The 14,995-nt window shown below is 38.8% G+C and overlaps 1 protein-coding gene across 1 annotated transcript in view; it reads right to left on the reverse strand.

Annotated features, from left to right (window-relative positions):
• The window catches only part of Ccdc175 (coiled-coil domain containing 175), a 56,346-nt gene that overhangs the window by 15,287 nt on the left and 26,064 nt on the right, over positions 1 to 14,995 (reverse strand). Inside the window, exons 11-14 of the mRNA XM_033766917.1 lie at positions 13,500 to 13,687; positions 5,975 to 6,085; positions 1,917 to 1,988; positions 777 to 912 (exon numbers count right to left, since the gene is read on the reverse strand). Coding sequence (XP_033622808.1) covers positions 777 to 912; positions 1,917 to 1,988; positions 5,975 to 6,085; positions 13,500 to 13,687 — 507 coding nt within the window. The remainder of the gene's footprint in view (positions 1 to 776; positions 913 to 1,916; positions 1,989 to 5,974; positions 6,086 to 13,499; positions 13,688 to 14,995) is intronic.

Genomic DNA, 14,995 nt, shown 5'->3' on the forward strand with positions numbered 1-14,995 from the left:
TATTTACTTACAAAGACTTTGTTTCCATTTTTTCCTTTTCTCATATTTTTTCTTTTCCCTTTTTCCTTTCCTCTACCCTTCCCACTTCCCCTTCCCCTTTAGCCCTTTTCTTCCTATTTCACATTGTCAGTTATACAATTTGGATCTTATTCACACCAGAGAAGCTATTTGGTATTTCCACATGTGTCTTATTTATTTCACTTGAGTATGGCCTCAATATACATCCATTTTCCTATGAATGACTCTAGTTTCTCTTTCTTTTTTTAACAGAAAAACCACATCTTCTTTATCCGGTCTCCAACTGATGGGCAAATGGGCTGTTTCCAAGTTTTAGCTATTACAAACCATGCTGCTATAAACATCAGTGCGCATATATCACTGTGGTATGATTCTTTTAATTCTTTTGGAAAGATACCCAGCAGAGGGATGGCTGGGTCAAATGGAACCTCTAATCCTACTTGTTTGAGGTATCTCCATACTGATTTCCACCGTGGTTGCACCAGTCTGCACTCCCACCAACAATGGAGAAGGGTTCCTTTCTCCCCACAACCTGGCCAGTATTTGTTAGTAGTTGATTTCCACCTCACCCCAGAAAGAATGGCTGCTATCAAGAAATGATGCATTTCTGAAGCTAAACAATTCACTCTACATTTGAAGTCAGCAGAAAAGAAAATAGCTTTTTAATGAACATAGTTTAATTAAATATTGAAAGAAAATGACTGGTATGAAATGCAGACATGTAGAGTAATTCTAAGTATCAGGGTGAATTCCCTTACCTCTTCCAGCAGTTCATTCCGTCTCTGTTCCGCATGCTCAATTTTATCTGCAATTGTTTGTATTTCGACCATTTTCTTGGCTAGCCATCGTGCATGCTGTTTTCTCAAACAAGCTAGTTTCCACTGAGTTATGATACTAGGGATTAGAACAAAAAGAATTACAATAAAATTGACACAGCAGTTTAACAGAAAGATGAAGGAATTCCAAGCAAAGCAAGTCCTACTACAATTTTCCAAAATCACTGGTGCCCTTGGTGATGTGGACCACATATAACTGAAACAAAAATTAACTGTGACCTTGACTCTGTCTCTGCCAGTTGCTTCCCAGTGAGACCCTGGGGGAAAAACCACAGTGGGCAGAGCTCACCTTCTCCAGGTGGAGGATGGACGTAGGGAGTGCTGGGGGTAGATAAAGAAAGAAGAAACACAGGCAAAAATACTAACGCAGGGCCGGGGATTTAGCTCAGAGCTTCCACCAGTGCAGGGACCTGAGTTCTATCCCTGGTACCAAAAGAAAAACTAATGGAATTATCCAAATGACTGTAAATGTTAGTAAGAAATTTCAAGTTTGCAGGTTGTCAATGTTTTCTTTCGCACGCAACATAAAACAGCTCTATATTAGGAAGATGTTAACAAATGTGCAGTTAGTCTTATGAGTAGTAACCTTAAAATGCACTCCATATTAGTAATTGCTTTCTTGTGCCCTTGACCTGAATTCTTCACGAAGGTCACCTCTCTGACGTTGACCGTGACTTTACAAGGTGGCTACTATTACCGTTCTCTACCTCAGAGGGGTGGAAGCAAAGAGAAAGTAGTAATCGAGGCTTATGAGGACAGAGTAACCAGCGCAGTCCATGTGTAAAAACCGTGGTGTCAACCGTTCTCCTCTGTCACCACCCAAGTTTCCGGGCCTACCCGTCTATGGGTGAGCAGCAGGCTGTGCGTGAACAGTGGTACTTCCGTTTTCTGGTGACTCCATTCTATTGAAATGGAAATCCTTGGCTTTGTTCAATGCCAAAAAAAATCAAGCTATCAAACACACCTAGATCTGAGAAAACTCACCCAATGTAGGAAAATCATTGCCATGGGCTCCAGATAACATATACTAAAAAGTAACACAAATTATTATTATTTTTTTACCATCTCTGATTTTCTCTTTCCAGGTTATCACTCAGAATTTCTATTTGCTTTCGATATACTTCTTTCATTGCTCTAAAAACAAGAAAACTAGGTTAGATTTGAGAGAGCTGTTGAAATATACCAGAGATTTTTTATACTTAATTCTTATGTTCAAAAATGCGACAAAACTGAAGGTCTCAGTGGCAGATTTCCTGAAGGACAACTACTGTTCTGGGGCAGAGCAAACAGATCTTATAAGCCTTGGGGTACATATCCAAGGTTGAGGAAAAGCTTCTAGGGAAGCAATTGAGGAAAGGGCCTTGAGGGTTTACAGCATAGAGAGAAGAAAATGGATTTCCAGGACTTAGCTGTAACCCTCCCAAGGGAAGGGCGTCATCACTGGCAGAGAGGCAGAGAAAAGAGGAAAGCCAGGACTGTGTCCTCCCTCATAGAAGGCAGGGGTGCGGCGTACAGAGGGTACAGAGGGAAGAGTAACACTGTGCCCCACGGGGGTTGGGGATCAATAAATTGTTGAGGACTCTGGATACTGCATAAGTTTTATTTTTTGTTTGTTCGTTTGTTTGGTACAGGGGATAGAATTCTGGTCCTTGTGCTTGTGAGGCAGGCGGTGGAAACACTGAGCTAAATCCCCAGCCCCCTGCATATGTTTTAAATTGATACAATATAGATTTCAGAAGGCCAACATAGATTTTGGGTTTTTGTTTTGTTTTGTTTTGTTTTGGTACTGGGGATCGAACTCAGGTCCTTGTGATCGCAAGGCAGGCAGTGGAACCACCAAGGTAAATCTCCGGCCCCCAACACAGATTTTTGAGTGAGGGGAAAGCAGTAATAAAGGATGGATGATTTCCTTGTGCTAGGATGGATGAAAATGTGAACACAGACAACAGAAGTCTTTATTTTTAGTCTCTCTTCCCCCTATTAAGTGCTTTGTGTACACAAATGAATAGAAAGCCACATAAGTAAAATGCTATTGTGTTTGTTTGTTTTTGGTACCAGGGATCAAATTGGGGTCCTTGTGCTTGTGAGGCAGGTGGCAGAACCACTGAGCTAAATCCCCAGCCTGTAAAATGCTAATTTGGTATCTTCTGAAAGATAGAAATGCTCATAAATGAAACTTGCAATATGAAATGCAGTTGTGTAAATTGTTGGAAGCCAAAAATATTCATAGACAAAACAGCAAAATGCTGTCAAATGAACTCGAAAGACAGCTGCGCTCCTGTTTTTCTCTGAAATCCTAGTGTGGAGTGTACAGCAGACATCTCTGCCCAGCATTAGCAGGCTTTAAGTGGCACAAGCTTCTTGCCCTTTCATAATTCTGCTATACTACATTAAAAGTAACAGGGGCTTGCTGAGTTCACGTCCAGCCAAGTTCAACTTGACTCCAAGTAAATTTTTCCCAACTGAACTATTTGTTCTCTGCACATTTACTAGTACCCTTCCCTGCAATACCTGTTATCAGCAGGTGTCGGTGGCCTGCCCGGCTCCCCTCCTTCCCTCGCTTATAAGGAATAAACACTGGATGTCTTTGGGGTCTTTGTCTTTGCTGCATGGAGCTGTTCTGATGAGCCCACAACCCAGCTTCTCTCAGGCCCTGTATCTGTGTTGTTCTTTCTCTCTTTCCTGGCTCTCAGACTTCTTAAGGTCTCAGAAGATACAGACCCTCAACCAGGGTTTTGCATAACGTCCCTTCTAGGTGTGGGCTCTCAATTTTCTACCAAGATAAACCCTATGTCCTCACTTAGAGAGCTAAGGGTTTTCACAGTTTTCCCTGTAATGATTTTGTTTATTTTTATGCTTAATATAGTCACAAAGGGTCTGAACCAGTGTAAAATAAAACAACTGTAATATTGAAAGTACTAAAGGGATAACAATATCAGGCCACTAATTTGCCTCTGATCTTCCCAGTGACCCAAGCAATAATGACATTACAACTGATGCTAAAATTTGCATTATTTCTGAGGAAGACGAAACTTGATTTAATTCAATTCTATTTTTCCTGCTCTCTCTTTTAAAAATTAATCAATCAATTAATTAGATTATGACAGGGTCTTGCTGTGTAGTTCAGACTGGCCTTGAACTCACTATGTAGCCCAGGCTGGCCTTGACCTCACAGCGATCCTCCTGCCTCCTGAGTGCTGGGATTACAGGTGTGCACCACCACGCTCAGTCTGCTCTCTTTTGGGGAGTAGTTTATACTTCACTTTCTAAAACTGATATAATGAGAACTAGATGTTCAGTATATTATTGAAATATATGGTAGCAACTGTCCAGAGACCCCGTACTTCCTGTCACACCTCAGACCTCTACTTGTATGTGTAAACTTTTCATCCTCTCACGTTCTGTAAGCTGACTTCAGCACTGCCCTGTATTCAAATCCTGTGCTTCCCTCCACATAATGACAGCAGTCCCTCACCTGATGAACAAAACAGAAAAATCTTCTTGTTTTATAGCAGGTATATAGTTCAAGTTTTAAATCCTCATATAACAAAGAGACTCCTTGATTTCACCATCCCCTGTGGTTGTTCTTTTAGAACCCACGCTCTATTTTTCCCTTTCACACACCCATCGGTTATTTCAGGTGTGTTAGTCTTCCTTATCTGCCCAATGCTGCACTCTAAATTTGCTGTAGGTTCAGAGCCAGTGGAAGGGTACAATAATAACATGCATGCAGTGTATTCTGATAGTAATTTACAAATGATAATTATCTCTCCACCTTTGACTTAACAATTTAACTTTTTGGACTTATTGTAAAGAAATATTCACATAGATAGGCACAGAAATGTTAAAGAACGTGAACTTCAAGAATTGTTTATAATATATAAAAGACAGAAAAACTCAAATGTCCATGAACAGAGTATCCATAGGTTAATGAAATACAGTATAATCAATAAAAAATATATCATGCCGTGAGAGAAAAGAATGAAGACTCATGTCCCGTAGAGAAGACTGTTAGGGCCTGTGTCTCGGTTTTGCCCCAAGGCCTCATGTGGTTATAGGTGGGACTTTTAGGAGGTGGCTGGATCTGGAGGGTGTGATGCTGGGACCAAGGGGGTGTAAATGAGTCCATCATTGGCAGGCACCAGGCAGGGTTGGCGTGGCGGAGGGACGTAACAGAAGAGAAACAGTTCATAGTAGACAGAAGTTAGTAAAAGCAGCAAGCAATAACAGCAGCCCTCTTTCTGTCCCTTACACTCTATCTGGGCTACCCACCCATGCCCAGGGTGGGGCACCCTTAACCCTAGCACCACACCAAGAATCAAGGCCAGCATCACACACCCCAGATCTACCACCTCTGCAAAGCCCACCTATGACCGCACAAGGCTCTGGGGGACATCGAGACACAAGCCACAGCAATGGCTTTTCCCCTCATTGTGAAATAATTTCTAACTCAACAGGTAAATGTAAAAAAGAATGAAAACAATTCCTATATGCCTTCTCCAACTTCTCCCAAAATTACCACTTTACTATATTTGTTTTATCATTCTCATAGATGTGACTTTAAGTGAAAAAAAAAAAAAACAAACCACCAGTTATAGAGGAGCACAATCTAATTTTTAGATATGCACAACACACATACATATATAGTTATATTTGAAAATGTGTATGACAAACTGTTAACAGTGATTTTCTCTGTAGAGATAGAGGAAAGATTAAGGTAAACTTTTATTTTTCAAGGTACACATTTCTGTATTTAAATTTAAAAGTCAGATATAAGGGCTAGTTTACTAATCCGAAGAAGTCAAGAGTTTAAGTGACTTAGAATGACAGAAAATGGTTAATGCTAGGGATCGGTGCTGTTCGAATTCCTGAGCACATTCTTGTCACTGCTCCCAGGACTGGCCCATCCCTCTGTCTGCTACGGAGTGCAGAGCCTGTCTATCTCTCAACGAAAGGTTCAGTAATAGTGACTGTCCCAGACAGTGAAATAGAGAGTTAGTTATGCATTTCCTTTCCAATAGCCTATTAGAAATTTACACAGACTTATTGTTATCATTTATTAAAAAGAAAAATGCAGAGAAAGGATTCAAAATCCCAAAGACAAAAAACATAAAACCTACTTATGAAGATCCTCAAGAGTAACAAGTCCTTCTTCCATATTTTTGATGTCTACTTGTCTTTGTGCAAGGAAGTTTTCTTTTTGTGCCATAAATGCCAGTTGTCTCTGGTTTCTACCATGAGAAAAGCAAACTTAATTGTTGCAAGGTGAAATAATCATTTTTATTATTTTGTGGTGCTGGGGATCAAACCCAGCGACCTGCACATCATAAGACAGAAAGAATTATATTTTATTTTTTCTAGTGTGAGAAAATACACAAACACAAATAATTTTTAAAATAATAAGGAAAGTTTATGTCATGAGTGATTTAGCAAATAGTAAAAAAAACAAAACAATAGAAACAGCCTTTTTGCTGGCAGTGGCTAAATAAATACAGACTTGTACATAGGACTTTCCTAAAATTTATGAAAACTCCCAAGCCACTGAAGGAACATTAACCACAATGGTAGGCACAAAAGGGAGCTGTCTGTGCCACTCTCCTAGTGCGTGTGACTTTCTGATGTGCTTATCAACCCTGCCTGCTCTGTGAGAGATGGAGTCAAACCAACTCTGAATCCTGGCTTCCCCTCTCAGCAGTGTGATCACCTGTGGATCGGCCTCAGTTTTACCACCTGTGAAAAAGGATCACACTACCTATCTCATAAGATGAAAAGATTAAATAAGTGCTCGGCCCAGTGCATGGACAGATGAGACATTTTAAAAGAATTAGTTAATTTTTGCCATAAAGAATGAGAAACTAGTCATTCATAAGAAAATGGACGTACATTGAGGCCATACTCTTAAGTGAGATAAATAAGACACACATGTGTAAATACCGAACTGTTTCTCTGGTGTGAAAAACGAAAAGTGTAAATAAGATCCAAATGGTATAACTGATAATGTGAAATAGGAAGAAAAGGGCTCAAGGTGAAGGGGAAGTGGGAAGGGTAGGGGAAAGGAAAGAAGGGACTAGGAAAAAATATGAGAAGAGGAAAAATGGAAACTAAGTTTTTGTAAGTAGGGGAGGGAGGAGGGGTTGAAGGGAGGGCAGGGGTATGGGGAAAAAATGAGAACCAGGGCCTGTCATGTAAAGGCACAAGACCCCAGTGATGAATGTAACTGTACTGTATACTTAAAAAGTACCAATAAACTCAATGGAAAAAAAATAATTACTTTTTTTTTTTGTTTCAACTTGTAGGACCCAATGAGGCTCAGCAAAGTTTGTAGCTTTTTGTTTTTTTGGGTACCAGGGATTGAACTCGGACCTTGTATTTGAGAGGCAGGCAGCGGAACCACTGAGGTAAATCCCAAACCCTGGAGTTTGTAGTTTTGTTCAAATGCTCAGGCTTTCGCAGCAACAAAGTATAACAAAGTGTAACAAAGTATTTTATCTAAGTGACTCATCCTCAAGACTTCTACAGAGTTGTACCTGCCTCCAGAATTTAAATTAAACCCCACACCAACGTGATAGAGAATGGCAGAAATGAGGAGCCTGAGGGTCAATGTTTTAATACAGGTTGAACACTGATGAAGATGGGGCTTTGTATGGTAAGCAGGTACGGATGAGGTCCTGAAGACTGGGCCCTCGTGATAGAAGGGGTGTGCTTATCAGCAAAGGTTTCACCATGCTCATGAAAAGTAAACATGTGTTTGTATCCCAAACATGATACATATGAAAACAGAACATTCTTTGGTTATTTTACATACTCCTCTGGGAATAAACCAAAATGAAAAGAGAGAGGGGGGAGGGAGAGGGAGAGGGAGAGGATCTCAGCAAGTCAGCAGGAATCCCTGACTGGAACCTGCCTCTCCCAATGTTTGTAACAGTGAGACTTAAGCAGCCAGCCTATAGAATTTTATTATGGCAGCCTGAAATAAGAGCAAAAAGCTCTTTATAAAATCTTTACTAAGTTTATGGGTACATTTTAGTTATACAGTGCAGCTACATTCATCATTGGGATCTTGTACCTTTACATGACTTATCTTGGTTCTTACTTTTCCCCATTCCCCAGCCCTTCCTTGAGCCCCTCCACCTGTTTACAAAGAAATTATTTCCATGTTTTTCCTTTTCACATATTTTTTCTTTTCCCTCTCCACCTTTCCCCTTCTCACTTCCTCTACTCTTTTGCCCTTTTCTTCCTATTACACAATATCAATTATACATTTTGATCCTTATTTACACTTTCAGTTTTTCACCAGAGAAAGTATTCGCTATATACACATGTGTGACTTATTGATTTCACTTAAGAGTATGGTCTCAATTGCATCCACTTAACTATAATTTTCTCTAGTTTCTTGAGATCCCAGTGGTTGGTTCTTTGTGCTAGTTCTCGTGTAACGGAGGATTTGTTCATAAAGTCTTGGCCTATGCTGACATCTTCAAGAGTTCTGCCTAACTTATCTTCCAGCAAGCTTAGTGTTTTGGTTTTAATGATTATATCTTTAATCCACTTGGATTTTAGTTTAGTGCATGGTGAAAGATACAGGTCTAGGTTTAATCTTTGATAAGCAGAAATCCAGTTTTTCCAACATCATTTATTAAAGTGGCTAACTTTCCTCCAGTGAGGGTGTTTGGCTCCTTTGTAAAAGAAGAGGTAGTTGAGTATGTCAGTAGTTGATTCTGCATCTTCTAATCTGTTTCACTGATCCTTAGATCTGTTTCTTTGCCAGTACCATGCTGTTTTTATCACAGTGGCTTTGTAGTATAGTTTCAAGTTGGGGATTGTGAAACCCCCTGTCACATCTCTGTTGCCTAGAATTGTTTTTGCTATTCTAGGTCTCTTCTGATTTCAAATGAATTTTTGGATTGTTTTCTCTAGTTCTGCAAAATATACTGTTGGGATTTTAATAGGGATTGTGATGAATCTGTATAAAAGTTTTGGAAGCATGGCCATTTCCACTATATTGAACAAGGAATGTCTTTCAATTTTCTTATAGCCTCTTCAATTTCTTTCTTCAGAGTATTATAGTTCTCATTGTAGAGGTCTTTTGATTCTTTTGTTAGACTGATATCTAGATGTTTCATTTCTTGGATGCTGTTATGAAAGGAATTGTTTCCCTAATTTCACTTTGAATGAGTCTGTTATTTGTGTACAAGAAGGCTATTGATTTTTGAGTGTTGCCCTTGTATCCAGCTACTTTACTGAATCTGTCAATTAAGTTGAGAATTCTTTTGGCAGAGTGTTTTGGATCTTCAGTGTAGAGTATCGTATCATCCGCCTATAGTGACAGTTTCACTTCTTCCTTCCCTATCTTTATTCCTTTTATTTCTTTCTCTTGTCTAATTTCTGTGCCTAATGTTTCCAAAACTATATTGAGCAGGAGTGGTGATAGTGGACATCTGTGTCTTCTTCCAGATTTTAGTTTGAAGGTTTTCAGTTTTTGACCATAGAGTATGATGCTGCCTGTTGGCTTTTCATAGATAGCATTTATCGAGTTGAGATAAACACCATCTATTCCAATTTTCTGCAGGGTTTTTATCATGGATGAGTGTTGAATTTTGTCAAATTCTTTTTCTCCATCTATTGAGATGATCATATGATTTTTCTCCTTGACTCTGTTAATATAGTGTATTACATTTATCGATCTACATGTGTTGAAGCATTTTTGCATCCCCAGGATAAATCCAACTTGGTCAGGATGTATGGTCTTTTTGATGATCTTTTGTATTCTGTTTGCCAGTATCTTATTGAAAATTTTTGCATCTATGTTCATTAGGGAGATTGTCCTGTAGTTCTCTTTTTTGGTTGGGTCTTTCCCTGGTTTTAGAATCAAAGTAACACTTGCTTCCAGGAATGAATTTGGAAGTGTTGCCTCCCTTTCAATTTCACTGAAGAGTTTTAAGAGTAGTGGCAATAGTTCTTTTCTAAATGTCTTGTACAATTCAGCAGTGAAGCCATCGGGACCTGGGCTTTTCTTTGTTGGTAATATTTTAATTACATTTTCATTAAAATTACATTTTAATTACATTACATATTCACCAAATATAATTGGGGTGTTTAGAATTTTTATATCTTCTTCATTCAACTTTGGTAATTCATATGTATCTATGTCCATTTCATCTGTGTTTTCCACTTTATTAAAGTACAGGTTCTTGAAGTAGGTATTGATGATCCTCTGGATTTCTGCTGGATCTGTTGTGACTTCACCATTTCATTCCTAGTTGCATGAATTTGAGCCTTTTCTTTCCCTTTTTTGATAATGTTGGCTAAGGGTTTATCGATTTTATTTATTCTTTTGAAAAACCGACTCTTCAATTCATTGATTTTTTTTGTATCTTTTTTTAGTCTCTGTTGCATTGATTTCTGCCCTGATCTTTATAATTTCCTCCCTTGTATGAGTTTTGGGTTTGTCTTGCTCTTCTTTTTCTAGGAGCTTAATATTCACCATTAGGTTGTTCATTTGAGCTCACTCTGCTTTCCTAGTGTGGGCATTTACGGCTATGAATTTCCCACGTGAAGCTGTTTTCATTGTATCCCATGGATTCCTGTATATTTTACTGGCATTATCATTTAGTTGTAAAAACTGCCTAATTTCTTCTTTAATTTCCTCTGTGACCCATTGGCTGTTCAGGAGAGTGTTATTGAATTTCCATGTGTCTGTGAAATTCTTACAGTTTCTTACGCTATTGATTTCCAGTTTAATTGTACTATGGTCTGATACTATACACTGGGTAACTTCAACTTCTTTGCATTTACTTAAACATGTTCTATGAGCTAGCATGTGGTCTATTTTGGAAAATGACCCGTGTGCAGCTGAAAAGAATGTATATTCTGATTTTGTGGGGTGGAACACTCTGTAGATATCTACTAAGTCCATTTGTTCAAAAGCTTGGTTCAGTTCTAGTATTACTTTGTAGATCTTTTGTTTAGATGACATGTCTATTTGTGACAGGGTGGGTATTGAAGTCTCCCACTACAGATGTATTAGTGCTTATTTGGTGTTTCATGTCCCTTAATATTTGCTTTATATAGTTGGGGGCATTAGTGTTTGGAGAATATATATTTATGACTGTCATCTCTTCCTGTTGGATTGTTGCCTTTACAAGGATGTAGTGGCCTTCTTTGTCTCTCTTAAATAGCTTTGGTTTGACATTTACTTTGTCTCCAAATACAATACTATGCCTACTTTCTTCAGGGCTCCTGTTATGTGGAGAACTGTTTTCTATCCTGTCACTCTGAGCCTATGAATTTCTTTGTGAATTAAGTGGGTTTTTTTAATATACAGAATATATTTGGATTTTGCTTCTTAATCCATTCTGCCAGTCTATTTCTTTTGATTGGTGAATCGAGGCCATTGACATTGATGGTTATAACTGATATGCACTGACTTATCATTGCCATGTTATTTTCCTGCTGTTGGTTCTTTTTTATTTCTCTCCCTCTCCCTTTAAATTCTTACCTATTGGATTTGCTCTATTGGGCCTCATGGAGTTGTGACCTTCATTGTCCTTTTCTAAGATATTTTAAATAATTGTTTGGAGTGCTGGTTTCATATTCATGAAGTTTCTCAGGTGCTCTCTGTTATGAAACTGTCTTATTTCTCCATCAATTTTGAAAGATAGTTTTGTGGGATACATCAGCCTATGTCAAGGTTGTTTACTTTTAAAGCTTGAAATACCTCACTCCAGGCTCTCCTTGATTTGAGGGATTGTGTTGAAAGCCTGTTGTGATTTTGGTGGGCTTTCCTTTTCATTAAATTTGTTTCTTTTTTCTAACTGCATGCAGTATTTTGTACTTCTGTTGGGTTTCCAGGATCTTTATTATATGTCTAGGTATAAATTTTATTTTATTATAACTAGTTGGAGTCCTATATGCCTCGCTTATCTGTATGTCTAGTTCTTTTGCTCTCTTTGGGAAGTTTCTATCATTAATTCTGTGAACAGTTTTTTAAAAATGTCATTTGTGCTTTCTCCTGCTTTTTTTTGAACTCCTATTAATCTTATTTTTCTTTACCATATCTAGGAGCTGATGGATTGATTTCTCATGGTCTCTTTTTTTTTTTGATACCAGGGATCAAACTTAGGTCCTTGTGCTTGCTAGCAGGTGGCGGAAGGTCCCTTACTATTTTTAAGAGATCTCTTATTTCTGGTCACTGACCACCATCCTGTCTTCTTTGTCTAATAGTCTGTCTTCAGATTGGGTTAGTCTGCTATGTATACTTTGAGTAGAGTTTTGAATCTCCTGAATATCAATTTTAATCTGTTTCATGGATTCCATTTCTTTCTTATGTTGGGTGTTCATGATTTCCATTTCTTTCCTATGCTGAGCATTCATGGCTTCTATCACGGTCCTGAGCTCATCTATTTTTTTAAAAATCTGTTTCTATTCTAGTGTCTATAATCATGTCTTTTGTCTGCGAAATTATTTCTGTTTTGAATATTTCTAGAGCCTCATTCACCTGTTTTTTTTTTACTTCCTATGCTATCAGTTCAGATTATCCAGGTGGTAGATTATCAGTCTTTTCCATCTCATTTTCCTCAGAATTTGTCTTTGTTAAGCTGGAAGACTGTGTCTTATTTAAATGTGTTTTTAATTTCTATTATTGTTGTTGGTAAAGTCCTTGGGTTAATTCCTGGGTTGACACTTTGATATTACTTATTGTAACTATCTTTGTTGCTTGTATTTAGAACCCATAAATAATGATTGCTTCTCAGAGGCATCTTCCAGATATAGCTGGTTTCTAGGATTTGAGTCTCTAATAACCCTGGGGCAATCTCATTTTCATTACACTGGGAAAGATAACTGATTAGATCAATCACAACAGCAGCCCAAGTGATACAATTGGAAACAATAATAGAATCAAACACAGCTTAGAAAAATGACAATTTGTGGGAGTTATTAATCTATCACCTTTAACTCTGTGAAATAAAATGAGATGGAAGACCAGCTCAAAATATGTTTATAATGAATAAACTGATCCATATGTAACTTTACCCTTCAGGATGGGGACTTAGAAGGAGTAAGGCCCTCTTACTATTATTAGCTTCTGCTATAGCTCAGGGCAGTGCCTTTCAGACCCCATTTCCTCTGCAGTGCAGGTGAGGAACATGTACAGCCAGGAAGCCAGAGGCTTCATGCAGCTCTAACCTCAGGCTCTGCTGGTTGGTAGCAGGAAGGCCTGTGGGATAGGCACCCACGCAGGTGGAGAGGCGCACGGTAGCAAATGGCTGTTATCCCAGCACTGTGAGAGGCGGAGGCAGGAAGAGAGAAAGTTGGAGCCTAGGCTGGGCAACTTGGTGACTTAGTAAAACCCCTTCTCAAAATAAAACATAGAAAGGGAGCTGGGGATGTAGCCTAATGTGAAGGCCAAAGTTTCAGTTCCCAATTCTGGAAAGAATTATGGCAACATCATTTCAGTGTTACAGTTATTTGTCATCAACACACTTTGGGATTCTGACTGATACTAAGTACTGAACTGGGAAAAGTTTTTGCTTGAGAAATACAAATAGTATCATTTTCTGAATGCTGTACGCATTGGATAAGATAAAAATGATTGCAACAATTTTCTGTAGCTTAAATGCCGCCGCCATGAACATAATATCGTACCCCGTAACTATGGCATGTTGATTCACAAAGGAATCATGGGTAGAAACATACTCATCGTGGAGCTTCCGTTTCTGCAGAAAAACTTGATCTTCTTCAGTTAACACAATTCTGTATTGTTGTAAAATAGCATGCATTTTCTCTTGTAGCTCTTTGTTCTCTAAATTAACTTTGTGCAGTTTTTCAGCCAGCTAGAGAAAAACAGAGATTGAGTGAGAGGACTTGCTTCATGATTCCTTGGAAGGCACCAACATCAGGTGAGCATTTCTCTAAAACACCAAGAACATTCCTCAGACCAGAAGAATGTGTCACAAAGGTTGTGAGGTTTAATTCTATAGCAACTATGCAATTGTATATCTTGGGGCCTCTTCTATAAGTTAGGACAAATGTATAGAAATGTGGTGAACCTGATATAAAGCCATAAAGGAATAATCTACACTGAATGGGAAATAGCATTAAGAAACTCGACAACTCAGCATCATCTCGGTGTCCCTTTCACAGAACATAAACTACGCTGGGGAAAAGAAAACGTAACATCCGCAAAACTCTTGTGCAAAATGTCTTTTGGTACCAGGGATCGAACTCGGGTCCTTGCACTTGCAAGGCAGGAGCAGAACCTCTGAGCTAAATCTCTGGCCCTGCAAGATGTCTTTGAGCAGACATTATTCTTGCTTCTCCTTAAGTACAGTTGATCGTCTGCCTCTGTGGGTTTTGTATCTAAGGATTTAAGTAGCTACATATGGAAAATATTTGGGGAAAAAGTTCCCGAAAATTCTAATAAGTAAAATTTGGATTTGCCATGCACTAAGTACTAGGAAGACAGGAATTACTTAAGGGAAGTACTGTGTAGCATTATATAAGGAATTCTGAATTAAATGTAATTCAATTTAAAGTTAATTTAGAGCACATGCAAGGACGTATGTAGGCTAAATGCGATTACATTGCCATTTTATCTCAGAGATTCGAGCGTTCTTGGATTTGGGTATTTGTAAGTGTGTCTTGGAACCAACCTCGCACAGATACCAAGGGATGACCATGTTTCTATTTGAAGACAAATAAATAGCACCCATCCGTCTTCTGTGTGAGTTAACAGTTTTGTGTTTGGATATCTCTGTTAGATTGTTTCAAAAGAGGTAAAAAGTTAAGTTTAGTAGGAATGGGTGAGTAGTTTCAAATAACCTTCTGGCTGAGTACCACTAAAACAGCTGGATGCAAACAGTGTTCTTAAAAGTCTTGAAGAAATAACAAGATAATGAAGACTGTTGAGGCCCAATTCTAGGAAAAAGCAAGAACCCATCATGAAAGCTTGGCACCCAAATCCTTCCTGTCTGAGCACCTTCACCAGCGTGGAAGCAAAGCCCTTTGGGAACGGAGACTTGGCTGTCTTGGGTGGCAAGGGACAAAACCCAGTGGGAACTCACCCAGACTCAGAACCCCGGGGAACCTCCACCACTACAGCCTGGAAGTTCCCAGGACTTTGCCAGAGAAATGAAGGCAGA

The sequence above is a fragment of the Fukomys damarensis genome, unplaced genomic scaffold, assembly GCF_012274545.1.
Source record: "Fukomys damarensis isolate Sample0158 unplaced genomic scaffold, DMR_v1.0_HiC HiC_scaffold_21, whole genome shotgun sequence".
NCBI classification, from domain to species: Eukaryota; Metazoa; Chordata; class Mammalia; order Rodentia; family Bathyergidae; genus Fukomys; species Fukomys damarensis.